Consider the following 24,034-nt stretch of genomic DNA (forward strand, 5'->3'; position numbering starts at 1 on the left):
ATGACGCAACGCGCGGGTGAAGCGCGCGATGCAAGTAATCCACGCACTGGCGTGACATCACGACCAGGCGAGACGACCTAGCAGCGAAGGGCCCCCCAAAGACTCGAAGCACCGACGCGACCCGACGCCCCGCCCGGATCTGACGTATCCACGGAAGGGAATCAACCAACCAATCAACCCCCAAGGTCCCGCCCCCGCCCTCTGCTGCAGCCCGCCTCCGGCCCCGCCCCTAGTGCTAACGGCCCAATCGCTGCGCACGAGAACCGCCAGCCGCTTCCGGACTCCTGGCCCCGTCCCCTGTCACTCGTGGCCCCCGCCGCTGCGCACGCGCCTTTCCTCCCGGAAGGGGGAGGCGGGGCGACCTATTCTCGCGAGAGTAGGCCGGGACCGCGCGGGGACCTGCTGGGCGTTCCGGGAGTTCCTTCCTTTCTTGCTGCCCGGCCATCTTGGAGGCGCCTCCCGGTGAGTGGCTCCGCGGGCCGGGCCGGGCCGGGCCGGGGCGGAGCGGGCGGCGGGACCGCGACCCGGGCGCTAACCCTCTCCTGTGTTTCAGCTCCCGCCGGACCCGACACGAGGCGGCAACATGGTGGCTGCTAAAAAGACGGTGAGTGGCGCAAGGCGGCCCGGCCGGGCTCACGTGGCGCTGCGGCCGCCGAGGGGCTGCGGGTGGGCGGGACAGGGGGTCGGCTTGCTGGCCCGGCCCTGGACGCGGCTCCTGCTCCACGGCAGTGGCTGCGCGGGGTCTCGGTGCCCGCTGGACACTGCTCGGGCCGGGGCTCGTGGCTGGGCGGCTTCGCGTTGGCAAGAGGAACCGCGTCGCGCCGGGCCCCTCTTTCCGTTTCTGCGCCGGGGTGCGCGGGTCCTGTCACACGCGGGCTCTGCTACACCTCCGGGTTAACGCTGCGTAGAAACCAGCTGCGAAGCTGATGCACGTTTCCGAGCACTGCTTTTGTGTCTGCGGCTGCTGACTCTTCTCTAGCTGGGTGGACATTTGTTTTGCCTGATAATTGCTGTGCACGTGTGGCCGCGCTAAACTCATTCACCAGTCAGCTGCCTGACATATGTAAAGTGTAGCAGAGGCCTGAAGAGTGGTATTGTATGCGCTTGGCCAGGTATCGCCTTGAGGAAATCCTTGCCTCGCATAATTCCTGGATTGTCCTGGCTGTGAGATCTCTCTAATGCCAACCAGACACTAAAAGGATCCAGTAGCTTTAATTTATTAAAGTGCTTGTTGAATGCAATAGGTTGCTTAAAAAGTGCAGGGTGTTAGTGAAAAGGAGATTTTTAAAGTCTGCAGACTATTTTCTTATAGTTTGAACCTTAAACAAGAGGTTGCTTCTAAATTTCTTGGGGTTACTCAAATGTAATTGTAAATTTTACATAAACAAAAGTGTTTATCTTTTTAAGATTAAAGTTTGCATTTTCCAGTTTCGGGAGGAGCAAAATCTGTATTGCTTCATGTCTTCCATTTGTGAACTCTTGCAGAAAAAGTCTCTAGAGTCTATAAACTCAAGGCTTCAACTGGTTATGAAAAGTGGTAAATATGTTCTGGGGTACAAGCAGACTCTGAAAATGATTCGGCAAGGCAAAGCCAAGTTGGTTATCCTCGCCAACAACTGTCCTGCTTTGAGGTAGGTACACGTTTATTTTGGAAAGCTGAATGAATAAAAACTGACTGTAGTTCTAAAAAGATGCTTTGTTCACATTGACGATGTACTAAACCCCCATAGAATAAATACTATAATGTATAAAACTAGCTGAGTTCTGTGGAACAAGTATTTATAGTGTTCTGGAAGCTGACAGTTTGCTTAAGACAGCAGGGCTGGATTTGTAAATCAATTTTGACAATGCTGCCCAAGAAGTATGTGGTGTGACTCAAACAGCAAAATAGCTTATACACATTTAGTCAAAGAACGATGTTCAGTAGCTTTTCATATTTAATTTAAATCTCTTTTGTAATGCTGTAATAGTGATGTGGGTTTGAAATATTTGCAGTGTTAAACTTCTTTATGCTGTTCAATTTTTTCCCAAGCACAGCTGTGAACTGTGAAGATTTCCAAGCAGTAGTCGTGGTTCTGGGATAAGATTTTACATGGTTTCTACTCCTTTTCCTTATTATCTGGTTGAAGTTTCCAGCTGTGTGTGCTTGCTCACCTATGCGGCAACTCTGACAATTCTGCATCCATTTCCTCAAAAGGAAAGGCATCCAGGCCTTGTAGGGATTGTAGGTTGTGGAACAGGGAAGTAGGTTAATGTCTCCTAGAACCCGCCTTCTAATCTCTACTGTGGGGGCTGGTGGAGAAGTAGTAGTCAGCAGTATTTGCAGCTGATGGAAATTGGGATGGAGGGGAATATAGAGGTACATATGGTGCGGAAGAACTGGCTGCAAGACATTTTAGTGCCTTTGTCGTGAGCAGCTGGATTAATTCTGCTCACCATCTGGCTATTTAGCTCCCCAGTCCTGGTCAGCTGCAGGTTCCACTGATCTGGCCATCAGACATTCTGGTTTTGTTCTTTGCTATGTTTGCATCTGGATGGCTTGTCCTGGATGAGGCATTTGAGTACCCACACCAGCACTGTCTGACTCAATTCCTGAAAAATGACTCCTGTGTCCCAAAAGAAAATCTATGAGGGGCTGTCCATTAGGAGAAAAGGGGGTAATAATTTCTCCCTGCCCCCTCCTCCTCCCCCCCCCCAGTGAAAGAGACCATTTTAAAGCTTACAGACTTACTTGAAAATTACTGCTTATGAGTGTCTCCAGATGAATCCTAATTTTCTAATGCCTAACTTTTGACTTTCAGAAAATCAGAGATTGAGTACTACGCTATGTTGGCAAAGACTGGCGTGCACCACTACAGTGGCAACAATATTGAATTGGGTACAGCTTGCGGAAAGTACTACAGAGTGTGCACGTTGGCTATCATTGACCCAGGTATGTATATATTGGGGTGCTGTAATAAAGCTACCCCTAGGTCTGCATTTTAACTTCTGCCTGTGTTCTGCTTGTATCCCCAGCATACGCTTAATTGCTTGTCACTCTACCTAAAACTAGGAACCAGTTATCTGAGCATGACCTTTGTGATGTATTCTTAAAATCCTCTCAATTATACAGCACCCTTTCTGTACCAAGCTTGTTTGACCTCTGCAGCTTGTACCAGAACTAAGACTAGACTTGCTTTCAAAATCACTTTTTAAAAGTGGCATAAATAGTTAATTCTTGGGAGTATGAATTTTAAACATAGAGGGCATGTCTACATGTGCTGTGCTTTAGTACTTCCTTTTGCTGTGCTGTGTGTGTGGTGAACAATTAGATTTCGTTGCTGTATCACTGTAGTAGCGCACTATACTGGAGGAGGGCACCACTATGGCAGTGTAGCTGGTCATCACGTGTGGACTGCGTGATCGCAGTCACCATAGCATGTCACTATTGCTGTAGGGCAACATGTAGTCATATGCAATAAACAAATATGGACATCAGTTTGAAAATAAGATTGTAAATTTGGCTTTTGTTGCTAAACTTCTCCTTATTTTTAAATTTATTAGCAAATAAAGTTAAATAAGAAGTGACTGGCAGTATTCTCTCTGGAACCAAAAATTCCAGATGGTCACCTCAAGACAATTTATTGTGCCCTGTTTGCCCCTAAGCATGGTTAATTATTAAGGGGTCCTGTTCTGGTACTTTTTGGTCAGTCTCTTGATTGGTTTTACTGTGTTTTATTTCTCTTCACCAAATTCTCTTCATCAATCTAAATTTTCACTTACCAAAAAAATGTATTTTTAAAGTGCTGTGGATCAAGCAGGTGTGTTTTGAGGTGGGGTTTTTTTTAAGAATACTTCAACTTTGACTTGTCATATAGAGTCATGTTAAATGTTGATACTTTATATTACAGCTGTTGCACCTGTTTAAAATAAAATGTACATCAGAGTTACTGTTAAAGTTACTGCGAATATTCTCGCTGTCCTGATATTTCAGTGATCTGGGCAGGCTAGACATTCGCTATATTAAAACTGCAGTTTGCCCCAGGGCTAGTTTTTGCTTCTAGTTCTGGTTTTGGTGATGCTAGTGACATGCATACAATTGCTTGCTTTCTTTTTTGTTTTGTTTTGTGGAGGAGGGAACAGTATGTTAAACTAAATACTACATTTTTCGTAAATATCTGTTGACATTTAACACTTGCCTTGATTACTTTCCTTGTAAATACTGTACTTCAGTATAACTTGAAATAATACTATTTTATAGGAATCAGAATGAATGAACTACGTTTTGATAAGAGAGCTTTTTTTCAGAACTTACAGTAGATTTAGAAAAAGAAAGTATTGGCTTCTGTGCAGTCACAAACTCGTTTGGAAGCCAATGTTGAAGTAACTGTTGTATAATTGTCATTGGAAAATGAGTCTTGTGGTAGTCCTATCTGAATATGGACCTTTTGTTTTACAGGTGATTCTGATATCATTAGAAGCATGCCAGAGCAGACCAGTGAGAAGTAAATGGTGTAATGCTATCTGTCTTTCTATAATAAAACTGGCTACAAACTTGTTTTAAAAAAAGTCTGTATAGTGTTATATTGGTTTTGGGAAGTTAATGTGCAATAGACTCATACCTACCGTTGCCAAGCTGATCACTTTTTTGTCCTTTGGAAAATATTATCCAAAAGCTTTCATAAATAGCTTTGGGCTTCATGGTCAGGGTTGAGGGAGTAGAATGAGAATAGTATGGGGTAAGAAAGCTAAAAAAAAAACACGTAAGTTTTAAAACTTCATTAAAGTACACAGTTAACAGGCTTAGATGTCTGTAGGAAACCAAAATAAGACCATGAGGCAGGAAAACTCTTTATATAGCAGTAAGTTCTCTTCTTGGAATGGAAAATTGTTCTGAAAATAACACATGGAGAACTTGCATAGCACAATCTAGACACAGATCTTTTATAGTGACTACACCAAAGACCTTCAGGTACTTGAAAGCAACTTCTAGAAATGACTGTTTATCCCTCTAGAAATGAGAGCTCTTAAACTCGAAATTGGCATGTGGAACTTGAGGTCTTTGAATATTTGTTGGGGATCTTCATCTGTGCTATAAGGAAGCCTAAATTGTAACTAGTGCTGCTATTAGAAGTCTCTAGAATTTGTGCTCTGCTAGTGTGTGTGTGTGTGTGTGTGTGTGTGTGTGTGTACATTTAAGCCCGTGCTGCTTGTGTTTGTATTATAATATGTGGCTCCCCAATCATGTTTTCTCCACTTGTAGACTAGACACATTTTGTATAGTAGGCTTGGATTCTGAAGCCATTACAACAGAAAGGATGTTACAGTAGGTGGGAGAGCTTGTTAGAGTCTCTGAACTTCTCAAGAAGGTTCTTGGGAACAGTTGGTATCTGGAATTGATGTCCATCGGGACATGGAGTAACTTGCAGACACTGGTGAAAGGAGTGATATTCAAAACCTCCAGGCTCATCTTGAGTTCCTTTATTTTTATTTGCACCCAGCTGCCAATGATGGCTAAAAGTGGATTAATGATTGTAATAGAGCACAGTAGTAGTGTTCCGAGTGCTTTACAAACAAGTATAAGGCAAGAATCTAGTGACCAAAAGTTAACATTCCTGGGCTCAGCCTGTTTACTGGATTTCGCTCAAGGTCTGAAACATTAGGCAATATAAGACAATCTTTGTTCTGGATGAGGCAGCAGACTGATCCTGGAAAGTTCGGGGCTGCTGGAATGGTACAAGAAACTTTTCATTTAAGTTCTGTTATATGTATTTAACTGGAAGGCAAATAAGTCCAATTTTTATATTGGGGATAGAAATTAGTGAGGAAAAACTACAAAACTAGCTTTCTACACATCATACTGAAGTAGAGCTGGAATGGGCCTCACAAGGTCAGCTAATCCAGTCTCCTGCTCAAGGCAGGACCATCCCAGGCAAGTCTGTCTATCTAAACTGCTCTTGAAACTTCAGGGATACTTCTCTAGGTAGTTCCAATGCTTGACCCACCCTCATAGTTGGAAAGTTCTGCCTAATCTCCAACATAGCCCACTTGGGATTTGCCTTTAAAGTCCAATTCATTCTGCACAATGTTGTTAGCTTTAGAATATGAGGGAAGGAGTAGAGTGCAACTAATGAATTTAAAAATTGATCAATGTAGTGTTCTAAAATGCCCACAAACACCATGAAGCTCTCCATTTAAAAATAAGAATATTTTATTTATCATTGCATAGCTTATTTCCACTGTTGCGTTAGAATTTTGGCTGGTTACTAAACTATATATGCTCATCTCAATTTTTATCTGCAATCAATGCAAACTCAGCATATAAATACTGGGCCCAAAAACATTTCATCCTCGGACATGAGGAAGTGTGCTATGTAGCTTTGTATGGCTTTAACAAAATAGCTCTGTTAACAACTTGTATAAATATACCACATGTTTATATACTTTTGTTAAGAAATGCTCATCAATATCTTAGTCTGTCTTCCAAAGCTTCCATCCTCTTTGTTATTTCTTCCAGTAGGCATAAGTTAAGGTGGAAAAAACATACCTTGCACATGACTTATCATAAAACAGTTTGTCTGGCCATCTAAAACAATCCAGTGTTTTGGGGGGTTTTTTCAATCTAAAATATAGGAGGTAAAATTCTTCTAAAGGTAGTAATATGACCAGATCAGTGCATGTTAAACTTACAAACTTGTTTCTAACCAGCTAAATGCTATAGTTATGCTAAATGTGCTCTGCCTTTGATCACAGCTCTTCCATATCTTTTTACTCAACATTTTGGCATGTTACTCTGACACTACTGTCATTGTACTTTTTGCTGCTGCCACGTCTCAGACTTATTACAGAATGAAAAACACAGTTTTATGTGTTGTTGTTGTTTTTTCCCCCATAAAATGCTAGTGGTTGTGGGCTTGTAGTCTTGTTTTCTGAGATGGCTTTCACACTACCATTTGCCTCTTCTAAAGTTTTTGGTTTTTCCCCTATTTCCTTTGGTTCCCAGGCCTAGCTGTAAGAGCACAAGGAGCTGTGAAGCTAAATAATACTGCTAGCTACAAAAAAAAAAATGAGTTCCTTTTATCTGCAACAGCATTACTAACTTAAAAAAAAATAAAAACAAGTGTCTACACACAAGCTACAGGCCATTACTTATTAAGGGATTTGGTTAATTAAAAAACAGGATAAAATAAGCTTGTATTGCCACTGAATGAGCAATGCTTGGCCCTAGCTAAAATAAAGCAATCCTTCAGGGTTTCAGTGTCAAGCAGTTGGAGCACTTGGTTTATAGTGGGTTACAACAGAAAAAAGAACCTTGTCCTACATCTAGGCAAGGGGTGTACTGAAAGATAAATTATCTGTAAGTGCTTTAGATAATTTTTTATTGAGCTAGAAAGTTTGACTCCCTATTCTAGTGCTTGGGGCACTTGAGAGGAGGGAACATCTAAGAGGAATAGCAGCTGCTGTCACTACCATTGTCTTTGGGTCTGAGCCAGGAGATATTCTTAGGGATCACCTGGATCAGGCCACATAGGTAAGATGGGCTATAGGAATGTTTTTACTTTCCACATCCTGTCAGGGCTTGGTTACGATCAAAAACGCTGTGTGACCTGTTGTGGTCTTAATTGTTTGCAACAGAATTGCTCTGTTTTTTCATGGTCAAGAAATTTAGTGAAAGCTAGGAGCAGGCACTTCCACCTTTTCTAAGGGGTCTAAAAAGGTTGATAACCACTGGTCTAAGCCTTCAGAGTCCATGCTACTTCAGCTTCCTTTTAAACATGTAGTCATGCTTTAGAAAGCTGTTGTTCTTGTGCCCACATTTTGGTGTTTGCCACCTTTTGGCTGGCTTTGGCAAAGATTGCATGCATGTATAACTCCTTGAAAAAAATGCTGCTCGTCTGTGTAGATGTTGTTTTTTTTACCTACTGTTCTTCATCCTCAATACTTCTCTTTACTGAAGGAGAAAAGTGAGTAGGGTGCCTGTCTTATTTGACTTCTCAAACACCTTTCACAAAGGCATGGAAAATTCTTTCAAAAGCACTGAGGTAATGGGGCCTCTGAAAAATATACACATATTCAACAGCTTTGTATTTAACATTGTAAGTAATAGGGCTTGTTTTTAAAATCAGTTGGCATGATTGTTTTGGTATAATAAACCATGCTTTTTTCATTTGGAATATTATTTTAAATGACTCCTTTCATCTGAACACATTTCCTTCTGTTCTGCCAGTGTTCTGATACATAAGGGTTTCTTGCTTCCAATAATCACTATTCATCGTTATCGATGGAGGATTAAAATGAAACGGAATAAAACAAGACCAGTAACTGGTCAAATTCAGTTTCCATTTTCATCACTGCCTCTAAAGATTTTTGGTTTGCTATTCAGGGGTTATGAACAATGAAGATCGACTCTATTAAAGAACATTTGGGCCCTTTCCTGAAGGAGCAGCTGATTCAAAATCTTAAGAACCTTGCCTCTGGCTTACTTCCCTAACACCGTGCTGCTTTGTGGGTCATGGAGTACTCTAAACTTTGAACTACAAAAGCATGGTTCTGGGTAGCATCCTCTAAACTTTTTCCCCTTCTGCGTAACTTCCATTATTTCTTTGATCTAAGAAACATTCAGAAAGGATATATCGTTGGGTTAGTTTTCTTACTTCAGTGGCTGCATAGTTCTGGAATGTCACAAGACTTTCACATTTGCAGTGGTCTTTATCTTTTGGAGGATTTGCTGGAAAAACAAACATTTTTTAAAAGCAGTGATGCATAAAATGACACCGTAGTGATGCTACTAATGCACAGTATATTCAGTGTAGCTTCCTTGCATTGAAACATGGAATAATACCAAAAGGATCATTTAACAAATCCTAATTGCATAGAGTTAGTTGCATTAATTGAGGATTGTGGAAGAGTTAACTGGGGTAACATGAAGAAACAGGTAATAGAGGGTGCTATGGCACAGGTTATCATCTAAGATTTTCCAAACTTGGTGCATCTTTCCTAATCTGTGATCAAAAGGCCTGGTGTCTAAAGATTATGTAAATGACAATTACCTGATGTGCCTATTGTTTTTGAACGGCTCTCTTCAAAAAGATACTTGTGGTGTACTGCAAAATTGGAACAGGCTAGGAGGTCTGTGATGGTTATGGTAGCAGCTTCAAGTCCTGCAAAAACAAAAACACCCCAAGAAACAGATTATACAACACATCTGTTGTATTTTGTCAACAATACTACTTCATGTAAGGCTAGATTATACCATGCTTATGGCAGACTTCACTAAGTGAGCTCATCCATTTTAGTGGGAGCTATTTATAAAGTACTACTCAATGGATTTTTATTTTACCCAGAGAAGCTGAAGATTTCAAAAACAACATTATTTACTCTAGTGAATTTAGGCCTGGATTGTAGATGGAGTTTCTGTTAGCCCCCAGCATTTTGGATCTGATTGACATAATTGTAAATAAAATTAACTATAGCTGGGGTAGAGAAGCAACAGCATCCAAATGAACATGGTAGTAAGGTGAGAGCATGCAGCTTTGGATCAGTTTCTGAGCTTCGCTGCAGAAGTTCAGGTGTGGGGGGAGGATCTTTGTCCAAGTCTCCCTCTAAGTGGTTGGCTTACCCTAAAGAAAACTGGGCAAGGATAACTGGAGCGGGGTGGGGGAGGCAACATGACACAGGTCTAGGGAGCAGATCACCTAGTTAAAGCATCTAACCTGAAGAATGTTGACCAGGCTTGGGAGGGCTCCCTGCTGATGCATCCTGATTTTCCAGAGCTGCCAGAAATAATGGAATGAGATCATATTCAGAGAAATGCAACTGTGACTTTGCACAAACAATTCTGATATAAAGAATAAGACCTTTTTTTACCAAATAGATTTTTCTTACTAGCAGCTTATCTCCCTGTTTGTGGTGAATAGGTAATGATGATTCTTACCATGTAAACAAGAAAATGCAGTGTTGCCCTTAAGTGCTCCAACAGAACCTTTTAGTTCTACTTACCAGAAATATTCTGTTGCTGTAGTGTTTCTAGTTTTAACGCTGCCTTCAGAGAGAATTAACTGAAGCTGAATTCTCATTTAACATGGGGGAGCTGAGTGAGGCAATAAGTCACTCGTTCTGCTTCACAGTTCTCATCAAAATGGAAAGTAGCAATTGGCAAGTCACAGGATAGGGGAAGGCAGGATAAAACAGAATTTTAACTACCACACTAGGATAATAAACAGAAATAAACAATTCCATCACAGCAAGAACTGTAGATCATTTTATTTCCTCAAATGTGAGTGGTACATTTCCCCCCCCCCCCCCCCCCCCCCCCCCGACTTAATACCATTAGATATTTTGTAGCGGGAGCCCTTGTTCCCTCTGATTGGTTTTCAAGAACTGTAACATCTTGTCTGTAGTAACTGGTACACTGGATAGACCAAGCAAGACAAGTGAGACCTTTACAGCTATGAGGGCCAATTTTTGTTACAACTTTCTAAAGGAAGGCTAAAGACTACTAGAAATGATGGAACTAGTTCCCAAGAGCTCTCAGGGTTCTTTGCATTTTGTGAAAAAGTTTTTCCTTGCATCCACAGCAATACCTCCATATCTATCTTCTCGTATAGAATATAAACTGGTGCCAAGTCTTGGAAGTCATAGCAACTAAAAAAGCTGGTCTCAGGCATGTATAATGAATAAATGAAACTGCAGTTGACTTGGCTGTAAATGAGAATCTGGTCACTTTAGTTGGGGAGTCAAGAAGATGGATGTGTTGCCACCTCCATTGCTTTATTGGGTGCTATTGGCCAAGTCAGTATAAACGCACTGACTTGATGGGCTGATAGGCTCAGATGGATATTCCTACAGTGTTCTGGGCACCTAATTTCAAGTAGTGGGGTCTCATTTCTAGAAGTGCTGAGAACTCTGTTTTAACTTAATAGGAACTGTGGTTTGCATATAAGTGTTACATACTAAGTACTGAAAAGTTAGGTTTTGGGTGTCTGAAATTGGGCACCCAAAATTACTTTTGATGTTATATGTTTATGTAACTCAGTTAAACACCAGTTAACTGAATATTACCAGGTCCTCAAGAGTGCTGTGACAAGAAATTAGTTCATATTAATTAACTGGGTAGCAGTCCCATACAATAGTCATAAGCAGCACAGAAAAGCCCATGAGGAAATTAATCATCTTTAGTAAATACAGCCACATTTTGAACAGTGAGAACAAAACAATATTTAATAGCTGTCAACTGAGGACAGCCCAGTTTCTTGTGTAGGAGAAAAGCCCCAGAAAACACTTTCTTAGGATAGAAAGGGGAAAAGGATGCTGTAAACCCCAATTTTGTACTGCTTGCTCATTAAACAATATAAATCATAGCCCTTTAGCTTGTAAGAGCAGGCTAGGATGGGTTTTCTTCTATTTGGAAATCCTGGTTATGTTCCTGGTTAAGTCTGCCTTGGGAGAACCATGACTTCAGGTTGGGAGATTAGGGATAAAGCTTTAGGCTTCTTATGACTGAAAACTCCCTACTCTGGGTGGTTGGTTTGTGGTGGCAGATCATAACTCACTCTAGGAAAAGCTGTCTGTGGAACCTGAAAGGACACCCGATACATCTCCAGAGAGAACAGAAGGCTAGAGACCACCCAGTAATCCCTTAGCTGAGAAGCTGAAATAAAGTTGCTAGATGTACAAAAAAGGACACAAATCAAAGTTACAAAACAAAATGATCCAATGAAAGTGAACAGTTGACCTGTTCCTCTGCAGGAGGCAGGAATTTCTGGTGACCTGAGCTGAAGGGAAGGAGTTGGTCTTGAAGTACCCAACAAACCCTGGGTTGCCTCTGAATTCCACAATGCAAGTCATTCCCCTGGCATGAGTGAGGAACGGGGGAAGAAGCTGTGCAACAGAATAGTGGGACTGAGACTCACTGAATACTGGAGGACAAGTTTCTAATTTAAAAACACTAGAGGGCAGGATTGACTTGAGTTTTTTTAGCAAGTCACGTTTCTGAAAAAGTAAATGAAATATATGGTGACTAAATGATGCTACAGCTACCTGAAGGGTATATTTTCTGCATGGACTGCCAGGGTAGATAGTGTACAGAAATTGGTAGGGTAGCTGCCAGAGAATTTTGGACTTGAAATCTTGCCATGTTTTTAAGAGTGTCATCAGCTGTTTGTTGGTCCAGCAAGAGGGTTAATTTTATACATATTATTTTTCTGCAGATCAGAGGGACCTAGCAGTAAGACATTTAGGATTGAGGCAAAGGCAGAGAATAGACAGTAAAAGGTTCCTCATTCTTTCCCCCCTGTAGTGTGCTCTCTTGCCAGGCAGTTTTGTACAGCAGAACTAAAAAACAAACAAAACTTTCCCGTTGAATGATTAAATGCAGTAAAAATGAAGCAACCCCTTGAGATTCCTGTGCTTTGGTCTCCTGTTACACAAAGACTTTTCTGAATGCTGATTCAGAATGATATATGAATGAATGAGTGACACTTAAGGGCTAGGAGTATTTGACTGGGGCAGAGAGTATAGCCTGGTCCCTGGTGCACAGATATCCCTTCCAACTCCGATTCCCTGCTGTTTTTACAAAGGAGCTCACAGGCGAGTGTCTCATACTTGTTATATAATGTGTGGATCAGATTCTGAGCTGGAGAATCAAAAGACCTGGGATTATGTGCAAACTGAGGTTCTCCCTGTTTACTTCCTGATTATATTAAACTACTTGTTTTGGAAATGCTAAAAAGAACCCTTAAATACAAAGCTACTAATACAGGCCTAAGAGCAATTCAAGTTGCTCAATAAAACATAAATAATTTTGAATATTTTCCCCAGTGTTCTAACGAACTAAATCATGTTGCTTTAGTAGGGTGCGGTTCAGCGAGTTGCTGATCTAACTGCAGCACAGAGGAGGGGGAGTGTATATTCCCAATCCTTTTGGGTTTTAAAAGTGTATGTTTTATATATGCCTTTATTGGAATTGAGAAAAGAAAAGGAAAAAATGATCTGTGCCTTTGGCCCTAGATTAAGATTTTATGTTCTTCAAATGTTAAGCAGTCAAAGTATGACTCTTGCTGAGTGACTCAAGTTTCTCATGTTTCAGATAAACCGCTATGTGGTATATCCTGGGCCTGTATTATGAAGGAGGTTAGATGACATAATTCTAATGTTCTGTCCTGGTTCTGAAATCCATTACTAGAAGTAGCTACAGTATTTCCTTTTCTATTTCCCTTTTTCTCAGTGAAAGTGGCATATGTTACCTTCACAGATTCGTTTTTTTAGCTTTTCACTTATCTCCCCCATGGAGCTGAAATCCTGAGCATAGAAGAGATGCTTGTCTGATGGCTCAGAAGCAATTTCCCGCAGTTCTTCCTCAATTGCTTTTCCTATTCCAACGGCATAGATGGTTATACCTGGGTGCAAAAAAAAAAAAATGCATTCTATTCCTAGAGCAACATTCAGATCCTCTGCCCATCTGAAAGGAAAATGCAAGTATTAATTACCTAGCATCACAAATATGGATACAAAGATGGCGTTTGGATAATTCCAGCTACACATTGCTTAGGTGTTGCACTCAGCAGCTCCACCACCAGAACTTCTGGTGGCAGACAGCAGCTTCCCCACCAGGTTGGGCAGACTGTGTGCATGCTCATGTGCTTCTGGCCAGTCTGCACAGCAGCTGGGCCACCACAACACAAAGGGCACTTCAGGAAGGCATGAGCTGCTGAATAGGCCTTGGCAGCTGACTGGAGGTCTGGTAGTGTTTCTCACACCATCAGTTGGCTGCTGGATGGCAGCAGAAGCCTTACTTTGTTTGTTGAGATACTGTAACTCTGCCAGCAGAGGTGCTGCACACACCAGTGGCAGAAATATAGTGCAGAGTAAGCCCTTAAGTTCTGTGTTGTTCTAGTAATGGAGTGCTTTACTGTTGATTTTATTAACCAGAAATGTTCCAGTTTAAGAAACCCTAGAGGCTTGGCTACCACTGATAAATGAACCCTGACAGAGCAGATGCAGGGAGAGAAAACAGTTTGGATCAACCTAAGCAGTGGCACTGACAGCCCCTAGGAGGGAAATTGGGACATTACATACACACAAGTCTTTTTAAAATTTTTTTAAGGCAGTGGCTTCTAGCTTGCTTGGTCTCCTGGGCCAGTTTTGGACTATTGGGCTCCATAGGTGATAGGGCAGGCAATGGCTTTTACCTCTCTGGGTACCTGAGCTATTGTATTGACACAGGGATACTGCCACCTTGAGGAGCTGCACCAGCCAGATCTGGCCCATGGTCTGTATGTTTGAAGTGCCTAGTTTCAGGGGATTAATACTCTTTTTCATCCTGAGAGCTGGGCTGGGGGAAATAGCTCTCAATTTCCTCTCACCAGGGGGATGTCAAACACACTGCATGTAAGATGCAGCACTCCTCATATCCCTTATTTCAGCAGCTGGCATGAAACTTGTAGTCTAACCTGAGTAAAGTAGAACCTGAATCATTCAGAGCTGGGTAGTTCACAACCCACTTAGTGGATAGAAGGTTGCTGAGGCATATATTCCAAAGAGCACCTCTTCTCCATGCAGATTGAGCGCAGCTATGGCTGTGCACAGCTGACTGGAATGCCCTTTGAAATAAAAGCTGCAGCTATGACACCTCAGTGATTTCCCCCATAGGGGTATACAGAGCCACAGCAACTACCTAACTAGTTCACAAATCTTCATCTTCAGAAAAGGGTAAGGAACCTACCCTGAGAAGTATCCAGGTTCTACTATACTTGTTTCTGGTTATGTGAGGCCTGGCATTAGAAAATGCCCTCACTGTACTGATGCCCTGGATTTTTAAGAATAATGTTTAATGTTGACCTATCAGCAAAATGTCACTATGAAATTAATTCATGATATTTGGCTGAGATCCTAGCTGTTTTGAAAAACTCATGCAGCAATAATCTTTCAAGGCTGGAAGCTCTTTGTAAGAAAAAACTTCACATAAAAGGCATCAGATAGCCATGCCTCTATGCTTTGTTTCAGGTAAAATGTAGGGTATAGAGTTTGCATATGTTCTTTCTTTGTTACTGGTTGATAACATCTGAGTACCCACTCTGAATTCTATCGCTTGCCCTTCTGGCAGTGCAGAAGGGCATGATGATATAATAAATGCATCTTGTCTATCTCCTATCTCCACTTTCAACATTGTACTTATTTTATAAGCACTGTCCTTATTTTCTATGAAGATTGTGTCTGACATTGTGCTAGCCAGGAAAATAAAACATCCAACATATTACAGAGGCCGATTCAGTTTAATGAATGGACCATTCATGCTGAAGTCTGTTGCTTTTTAAAGACTTGTTGATATCAGTAATAGAACATTCAGGGCCAAATTCATACTCATAGAGACATAGCCTACAATGGGATTACACTGGGGAGGTATTTGGCTCACAGTGTCTCACATGCAAGTATATGTGATCCAATACTGATGTGTTCTTTAGTAAAAGTGGGGCTGACTTGCACTGCTTTCCAAATCCTCTATTCACAAAGTCTGCGTGGTTTGATGCAGACTTCCAGACCCTACTTATCTTAGTACTAAAACCATGAGTTTCCAGTTTAATTTTCAAAAGTTTAAAAAGAGGCATTCTATGAATTTTTTTGAGACTGCAAGCTGTTGTCCCTACTCTGAACATTACCCCACTGCTCCTTTCTCATCTTGTAATTTTACTTTCTCCCTTTCTTCTCATTACAAGAGGGACATCACCTGGGCTACAAGAATTGGTGTCACTGCTTGCATTCAGCTGTGCATTGCTTGATCAAGTAATAAAGTGGGAAGTGATAATGGATTCAAGTATCCCTAGGGGTTTGGCAACTGTATTTGTCACAGTCCATCACCCCACAGTATTAGAAGAACTGTTAATAAAATAGGATTTGATTGTTTTGAGGGAAAAAAATCCCCCCCCCCCCTTTTTGTGGAAAGTTTGCAATTCTTACAGTCAGCTCTGCATGCAGAAACAATGATTCTTGTTACCGGTAACTGATCAGAATGGATTTCTGCCATCTTGCTCCTAGAGTAGAAATTTACAGGTATACAGAACCATGTTTACTGGTCAAAATCACCAGTCTTTGTTTAAATCTAAACATAACCTGTCATGCAGCTAGACAGACCTCTACATGCTCCTTTTTCCCTACAAGGACAGTAGATAGGGACAATAAAGCAATTTATAATTAATTCCAAATCTGTGATGTACTCTAACAATAGTAGTATGCAATATGGCATCTCTGCCAGGTTGTTCTCCAGTGGAATGGTGCATGTATGATATTTTGAGACTGTGTGTGATAGGAATATTTAATTCTTCATCCAGATTAAGTTCCTCTATGCATACATCCAAAGCATGGCACAATATTCAAGGTAAGCAAGGAAACTATTGTGTACTGAAGTACGCAACCCCCGAAGGTTCAACGTGTAATTCTTTGTAGTAAAACTGATTCTCTCTGGCAGAGGCTGCAGCAGTACATGCATTAGCCAGTGTCTTGATCAAGGTACATTGGAACATTTTATTCATAATACTACCCTTAAAAACAGTGATGAAGAAATTGCAGCTTACCATTCTGCTTTGCTTTGCCAGCCCACTCAGAGACTTCATCTTGGGCTCGTCCATCTGTAAACACAATACAGACTCGAGGGACCCTTGATAAAAATGGCCTTGCTCCTTCTGCTTCAGTAAAGCTTCTCTCAAACATTTGTTTCAGGGCTAGTCCAGTCATGGAACCTTTCCCCATGTATTTCATTTGGGATACAGCCTTTTTCATTTCCTTGGCTGTGTTGAATTGTCTTAATGTAAACTCTGTGCGGACTTGGGTGGAATACTGAAGCAAACCAACTCGAGCAGATTTGGAAGAAATCTCAAGTGAATCCAAGATTCCAGAGACAAACTGTTTCACAATTTCAAAATTATCCTGCCCAAGACTTTTTGAACCGTCAATCACAAACACCAGATCAATTGGGCCTTCAGTACATCCTGCATGAATAAGATAAAAGCAAAAAATTAAGATAGCAAGACGGACCAGTGATTAGGGCTTTAATCTGGAACTTGGCACCTGCATTAAACTCCTCTCCTGTGAGCCTGAGAAAGTCAATAGGGCATGATTTTCAAAGGTGTTTAGATACCTAAGTCTCACAATTAATAACAACCTGTCCTTACCCTGCAGCTCTTTCCAAGCCCTGTGCCCCTAATTGGGGAGCCAGGGCCAGGAGCTCCCTGCTGCTGGGGCAGGGGGACATTGTTCCTGGCCCAGTGCTCCCTGCCAGCTCCTGAGCTAGCACCCAGTTGGAGCCTGGAGCCCCCCCTGGTGGCACCATGGGCCCACTGCAGGGCTGTAGGGAACTGGATGCAAATCTGTCCCTTAATTCCTGCTTGTGTAGACAGCTGCCAAAAACCCTTACTTTGGAGTATCTTACACCAGAGTAAATTTAGGCTGGAGGAAATGCATGTGTAGACATGCCCTTTGTGTTTTAACCCCATTTTGTAAAACAGAAAATCACTGGTAATACATTGCTAAGTCCCAGGAGTACTGTGATGCTGAATTTGCTAATGCACTGAAAATCTTAGATATTACCTTGACCAGTGCCATGGCAAGTGTTTAAATCAATGTACTAATAGTTCATTATCAATTTAACAAGAAATAAATTATTATAACTTATTATGAAGTTTTTCTCTGCTGAATATCCTATTTAAATAACTATATTTTTTATTTCATGTTACTATTTATGCTGTCTTTTCATCTGAAACTTTAGGTTTTTTTCCTTACTACTTGAGTAAGGCATAAAAATAGTGAAGAAAATTAATGAGGATTAAATATCATTACTTCTAAATTCATCATTCCCATAGAAATGGACTCTTATCGAGAATGGACAGAAAAAAAATGAATACATGTGTTTAAATAGTTTTAGGTCATTCCTGTAATATTCACCATCAAACTTCACACCAATTTTTGAGGGAAATTTGTCTGGGGGAAGACTATGAGATTCATGCCTTTATTTTGAGACATTTCCAATATCTCCTTTGTCTGTACCCAATTAACTTTGACTTCTTAATTTTATCAGCGTCAGGATCAGCAGACTCAGAATACTGATCTGCTAGGCCAGGGGCTGGCAAAATATACCCCAAAGGGTGGATCAAGCCTGCTAAGCACTTTCATCCAGTCCACAGAGCCCACCAACAAATTGTGCCCTGCCCAGCCCTTCTGCCAGTGAGGTTGGGAGCAAGGCATCCATGCATACACCCCCCCCCCCCAAACATACCCTATTGCCTTGCTTCCACCCGCATGGGGGGGAAGGGACTGGCCCAGCCAGCATTCAGCTTCTGTGCGCAGTTGCTGCTGCCACTGCTCCAACCACCAGGGACCTACTCTGCTTCTCTGGTCTCCTGCTGGCTCTGGTCTCCGGGCAGCAGGTAGGGAAGCAGCAGGGTTGGGGCTGCAGCTGGGTCTGAGCAAGTGTAGAGGTTGGGGATGGAGCTGGGGCTGGTAGCAGTGTGGAGCCCGTGCCCAGGGGGGTAGTGGCAGCACAGAACTTGGCTGGGCGCCATGTGGGTGTGCGAGGGAGGAGGGGGGAGTGTGGGGACCGCCCCCCCCTCCCATACCACACAGCCTTAGCAGGTGTGGGCAGCAGTGGCAGCAGCAGGTGGGGTGCTTAGGGTGCAGGCGCCCAGTGGGGCATGGCTCCAGCCAGTGCTGCACATCACAGTGAGGGATGCAGCCTCCATTGGGCCACCTGTATCGCTGGCTCTCCGTCACTCAGCAGCTAGGCTGTTTTGTTGATAATAATGTATTTAGCATATTTTTCATGGTAACACTTTAAAAATTAACCTAATATAAATATCAACTAGGACTTTGTCCTGCTTACAATTTGGCATAGCTATTCAGAATACAACTACATATTGGGATATAGCTGTATTCTTTAAGTAATATAAAACATTGTTATTGCTTATATGTAACTAACATTTAAAAGATAACTTCCTTATATTGTTTAGATGGTAACTCATTGTTGCACTGCTTATTACAACTTGAAGAAAGAGACAAGTGATCTTTTGTTATATTTTGCAAAAGACTTCTACTGACTGCTGAACAGAGTATGGCACACAAAAGACCAATGGAGTTAGCTAGCTGAGTTGTCAGAAGAGGAAGGTAGGTGTGAAAGATTCCTACTGCTGGACTCCCTCTAAAAGTGGGTGGGGGAGGTAGCTTGTGTGAGAGGCAGCTGACAACACAAGCACTTCTCCAACAAAATGCAAATGGAAGCTAGTAGTCTCAAGATGAAGGTAGCAGCACTGCAAGAGCTGGGGCCAGGGTAAAATCAGCTGATCCTTGGAGAAGAGACTGGCTGTTGACCACTTGGCTATCACAACCAAATCCTCTATCTCTAAAGGTCAGGAAATAAAATCTCAGGGAACAGCTTGCTACTTCCTTAAGCAGTAGGACAACTGTCAGGGGAAGCCATGAAAACTTTCTTTGTAGGTTTTCAGGAAGAGGCTAAACAGTTATCTGCTTGGGATGGTACAGGAACTGTAAAATTACGTGCCTGTGCAGAGTTAGACTAGATGGCTCATGAAATCCCTTCTTATGGGGATATCCCACTGCAATGCAATCCTGGTAATAAAAGGGGAGGAATGTATCCCAGTTGCTGGGAAGGAGGGACCTAATATCCCAAAGGTTAGGCAGCTGTTCTACAGAGGAGAATCTGGTAGATATAGAAGATCACAAACCTAGTGTTAGTCAGCAATCTGATCTTGTTGCATAAAAATGAAACCTCATTCAGGGATATATTAACGGGCATAAAATATGCAGGAAAATCATTACTCTTCTTTAACTGGTACAGGTAAGGCCTTGGCTGAAGTACTGTATTCAGTTTGCTCACTGTAAGATGTAATTAGCAAGAGTCCAGTGGAGAGCAATAACAATGATTACAGACTTATAAATCGTGACCCATGAGGACAAGATGAGTAAAATTTGTTATTTCTAAGAAGGAGAAGAAAAGATTTAGAAATAAGCATTATTATACTTTATTTTATAAAACCAATTCTTCTTACTTTCTTAATAAGTATTGCTTACAAAGGCTTCAAATTGAATTTTCCATTTTGGTCAGGTATGCCTTGTGATTTCTTAAAAGTTTTGAAGAAGCCATACCGGATCAATTTACTTTACACTAAAAGGCATGAATACTGAAGACAGAATTAAACATATTAAAGATCAAAATACTTACTTCTGCACTTCTTCCCATCGATGTCTAAGACAAATCCTTTGTAACACTTGCAGATGTATGAATCATCATTGTTAACACAAACATGCTCACAGCTGTGGTCAACAGATTTACAGATATCTTCACCTGATAATAGTTTTGATATTTAATATAGCATCCCATTTAAAGCACTTCTGTAAATTCAAAGATTACAAGGACAATATTCCAAGAAAAGGATTCTGATCTTCTTTGTGTATAACGACATATGCAAATAAATGTCAGGTTACTAACTTCAGCAAGTTTTCCCATTGTCTCTTAATATGAATTCCTCATTGCACTGGCAGGTATATAAATTGTTAGTATTAATGCAAACATGCTCACAGCCATGGTCAATGGACTTACAGAGGTCTTTATCTGTGAATTGTTAAGAAGGTTTGCTAATTAAATCACTTTTACAAATGCAACCAGCATAAGGACGATCTTCCAGTTAAAGGAAAACTGAAGTTTCTTCTCTTCTTATCTGCTGAAGACACAACTGTATGGTAAAGATCAAGCTACTTACTTCTGCATGTTTTCCCATCCTCTCTTAATATGAATCCTTCGTGGCACTGGCAAATGTATGAACTATCAATATTAACGCAAAGATGTTCACAGCCATGGTCAATTGAATTGCAAACATCTTTATCTGAAAATAATTGAGAGCACTTGCTTGTTAAAACACTTCTTGGAAAAAGAGAGATTACTAATTAATCTTCTATTAAAGATCAGGCTACTTACTTCTGCAAGTTTTCCCATCCTCTCTTAGTATGAATCCCTTATGGCACTGGCAAATGTATGAACTATCAATATTAACGCAAAGATGTTCACAGCCATGGTCAACTGAATTGCAAACATCTTTATCTGAAAATAATTGAGAGCACTTGCTCGTTAAAACACTTCTTGGAAAAAAAGAGATTACTACTTAATCTTCTATTAAGGATCAGGCTACTTACTTCTGCAAGTTTTCCCATCCTCTCTTAGTATGAATCCCTCATGGCACTTGCAGATGTATGAGTCATTACTGTTAATACACACATGTTCACAGCCATGATTGATTGATCTGCAGAGGTCTTTCTCTGAAAATTTTCAGCGAATTTGATAGTTAAAACTCTTCTTGAGATGCCTAGATTACTAGATCAAAGATAATCCTCTAATAAACTTCAAGCTACTTACTTCTACATGTTTTTCCATCCTGTCTCAGTATGAAACCCTCACGGCACTTGCAGATGTATGAGTTGTCACTGTTAACACACACATGTTCACAGCCGTGGTTGACTGATTTGCAGAGGTCTTTATCTGAGAATTGTTAAGAAAATTTGATAGTTAAAACTTTTCTCGAGATGCCCAGATTACTAGAACAAGGATAACCCCCAATAAACGGCAGGCTACTCACTTCTACATGTTTTTCCATCCTGTCTCAGAATGAATCCCTCACGGCACTTGCAGATGTATGAGTTGTCACTGTTAACACACACATGTTCACAGCCATGGTTGACTGATTTGCAGAGGTCTTTATCTGAGAATTGTTAAGAGAATTAGATAGTTAAAACTTTTCTCGAGATGCCCAGATTACTAGAACAAGGATAACCCCCAATAAACGGCAAGCTACTCACTTCTACATGTTTTTCCATCCTGTCTCAGTATGAATCCCTCACGGCACTTGCAGATGTATGAGTTGTCACTGTTAACACACACATGTTCACAGCCGTGGTTGACTGATTTGCAGAGGTCTTTATCTGAGAATTGTTAAGAAAATTTGATAGTTAAAACTTTTCTCGAGATGCCCAGATTACTAGAACAAGGATAACCCCCAATAAACGGCAGGCTACTCACTTCTACATGTTTTTCCATCCTGTCTCAGAATGAATCCCTCACGGCACTTGCAGATATATGAGTTGTCACTGTTAACACACACATGTTCACAGCCGTGGTTGACTGATTTGCAGAGGTCTTTATCTGAGAATTGTTAAGAGAATTGGATAGTTAAAACTTTTCTCGAGATGCCCAGATTACTAGAACAAGGATAACCCCCAATAAACGGCAGGCTACTCACTCCTACATGTTTTTCCATCCTGTCTCAGTATGAATCCCTCATGGCACTTGCAGATGTATGAGTTATCGCTGTTAACACACACATGTTCACAGCCGTGGTTGACTGATTTGCAGAGGTCTTTATCTGAGAATTGTTAAGAGAATTTGATACTTAAAACTCTTCTCGAGATGCCCAGATAACTAGAACAAGGATAACCCCCAATAAACAGCAAGCTACTCACTTCTACATGTTTTTCCATCCTGTCTCAGTATGAATCCCTCATGGCACTGGCAAGTATATGAATCATCATTATCAACACAAGCATGCTCACAGCCATGGTTGACTGATTTGCAGATGTCTTTACCTGGGAATGGTTTAGCTAATGTTTAATGCAGTTTCCTAATGGAATATTTTTATAAACTTACAGGGCTAATTATACAAGTAAAGGGAGACAGGAAGCAGAATATCTGGAAGTGAATCTGTAAATTTTTGAGTAATGTCAGATGGTTATTTATGTGGGACATTAGTTTATCTCCTATACGTAAAAAGGAAATGCATCATTTGGATTGCCTTCATTTGGAAAGTAATCTTCTTGGACTAGGGACAGAAGTTACACACAAACTGGTTTAAGTGATCAGAAACTAGTTTAAACCTGTAACAGAACAGAAGTTGAGTGCACATAAACCAGTTTGAAAATGGCTGAAACTGTTTTAAGATAAACCTGGTTGAATGTAGTATCAGACAGACTTAATTCATTGAGGTCAAACTGGTTTATGTAATTTCTGTCCCAGACCCCTTCCTGGTTTAAGTTAAATCACAGTCCCCCAGCATGCCTTGCAGCTCTGGGCTGGGATATCTGCTCCAGCAGAGCAGGGATGGCCCCACCCCCTGCTCTCTAGCCAGAGCAGTGAGGGCTGGCTGATAAGGGGGTAGGGGTGGGAAGGACTAAATGACCTTCTGAGGTCCCTTCCAACCATAATTTTCTACGATTCTATGGAAGTTGACACATTTAAAATAGGAGGCAAATTTATAACATGGAGAATTATTATCCACTGGGACAATTCACTAAGGGAAATTTGGTCGATTCTTTATCATAGGCAATTTTCAAATGAAGATTGGCTGTTTTTTTTTTTAAAGAAATGCCTACTTGAGATAATTAAATCAGGAAAGGCCTATGGCCTGTGTTAGGCAAATTAGATTAGATTATCACAGAGTTCCCTTTTGGCCTTATTAATCTAAAAAAAATTGTCCATTAAAGGGCTGTGAGATCCCAATGTACAGTGGAGATCAAGCTACTTACTTCGACATGTTTTCCCATCCTCCTTCAGTTGGAATCCTTTATGGCACTGGCAAATGTATGAATCATCAGTATTAACACAAACGTGTTCACAGCCATGGTTGATTGACTTGCAGATGTCCTTGTCTAGGGATAGTTTAGATGACATTTAATACAGTTGGCTAGCTAAAACACTCTTCATAGAAATACAGGTTACAGTGATAAGAATAATTATTGTACACTGAAAGGGATGTGAAGTTACTTCTTCTTTTCCTGCTGAAGACCCAGCAAATATATGGCTACTTACTTCTACAGGTTTTCCCATTTTCCCTCAGTATGAATCCATCATAGCACTGGCAAGTATAGGAATTGTCACCACTAACACAAACGTGTTCACAGCCATGGTCAACTGAATTGCAAACATCTCTATCTGAAAATAATTGAGGAGTTTTCTAGTTAAAACACTTTTACAAATGCATACATTACAAGGTTAATATTCTATTAAAGA

At 41.1% G+C, this 24,034-nt stretch overlaps 2 protein-coding genes and 1 non-coding gene across 6 annotated transcripts in view; 2 read left to right on the plus strand and 1 right to left on the minus strand.

Moving 5' to 3' along the window:
- Window positions 1–360: 360 nt before the first annotated feature.
- On the plus strand, window positions 361–4,548 carry RPL30 (ribosomal protein L30). Its single transcript, XM_006273236.4, has 5 exons — window positions 361–462; window positions 554–604; window positions 1,486–1,631; window positions 2,802–2,932; window positions 4,439–4,548. Exons 2-5 carry the CDS (start codon window positions 584–586, stop codon window positions 4,486–4,488), a joined length of 348 nt encoding a protein of 115 aa, XP_006273298.1. The 5' UTR covers window positions 361–462; window positions 554–583; the 3' UTR covers window positions 4,489–4,548.
- Window positions 3,942–4,072, plus strand: LOC132249692 (small nucleolar RNA SNORA72). Its single transcript, XR_009461258.1, has one exon. It is a non-coding gene; the product is annotated as a small nucleolar RNA SNORA72 (small nucleolar RNA).
- A 1,624-nt stretch (window positions 4,549–6,172) lies between the features above and the next one.
- Window positions 6,173–24,034, minus strand: part of MATN2 (matrilin 2) — a 132,748-nt gene continuing 114,886 nt past the window's right edge. For 2 of the 4 annotated variants that reach the window (XM_059723852.1, XM_059723854.1), the window contains exons 13-30: window positions 23,834–23,956; window positions 23,551–23,673; window positions 22,492–22,614; window positions 22,272–22,394; window positions 22,052–22,174; window positions 21,832–21,954; window positions 21,612–21,734; window positions 21,392–21,514; window positions 21,172–21,294; window positions 20,957–21,079; window positions 20,742–20,864; window positions 20,204–20,326; window positions 16,548–16,961; window positions 13,224–13,376; window positions 9,693–9,752; window positions 9,030–9,140; window positions 8,612–8,707; window positions 6,173–6,495 (exon numbers count right to left, since the gene is read on the minus strand). In XM_059723852.1, coding sequence (XP_059579835.1) covers window positions 6,443–6,495; window positions 8,612–8,707; window positions 9,030–9,140; window positions 9,693–9,752; window positions 13,224–13,376; window positions 16,548–16,961; window positions 20,204–20,326; window positions 20,742–20,864; window positions 20,957–21,079; window positions 21,172–21,294; window positions 21,392–21,514; window positions 21,612–21,734; window positions 21,832–21,954; window positions 22,052–22,174; window positions 22,272–22,394; window positions 22,492–22,614; window positions 23,551–23,673; window positions 23,834–23,956 — 2,363 coding nt within the window. In that variant the 3' untranslated portion in view covers window positions 6,173–6,442. The remainder of the gene's footprint in view (window positions 6,496–8,611; window positions 8,708–9,029; window positions 9,141–9,692; window positions 9,753–13,223; window positions 13,377–16,547; window positions 16,962–20,203; window positions 20,327–20,741; window positions 20,865–20,956; window positions 21,080–21,171; window positions 21,295–21,391; window positions 21,515–21,611; window positions 21,735–21,831; window positions 21,955–22,051; window positions 22,175–22,271; window positions 22,395–22,491; window positions 22,615–23,550; window positions 23,674–23,833; window positions 23,957–24,034) is intronic. The other 2 variants (XM_059723856.1, XM_059723855.1) reach the window with 2 other exon arrangements.

Source organism: Alligator mississippiensis, chromosome 3 (genome assembly GCF_030867095.1).
Source record: "Alligator mississippiensis isolate rAllMis1 chromosome 3, rAllMis1, whole genome shotgun sequence".
Taxonomy (NCBI): domain Eukaryota; kingdom Metazoa; phylum Chordata; order Crocodylia; family Alligatoridae; genus Alligator; species Alligator mississippiensis.

What these genes read in the sequence shown, in the direction of transcription:
- RPL30 (XM_006273236.4), top strand. Translation starts at nt 584, where the DNA reads ATGGTGGCTGCTAAAAAGACG. An exon ending in TGGTGGCTGCTAAAAAGACG is followed by an intron (nt 605 to 1,485) that starts GTGAGTGGCGCA and finishes GAACTCTTGCAG; the next exon opens with AAAAAGTCTCTAGAGTCTAT. An exon ending in AACAACTGTCCTGCTTTGAG is followed by an intron (nt 1,632 to 2,801) that starts GTAGGTACACGT and finishes TTTGACTTTCAG; the next exon opens with AAAATCAGAGATTGAGTACT.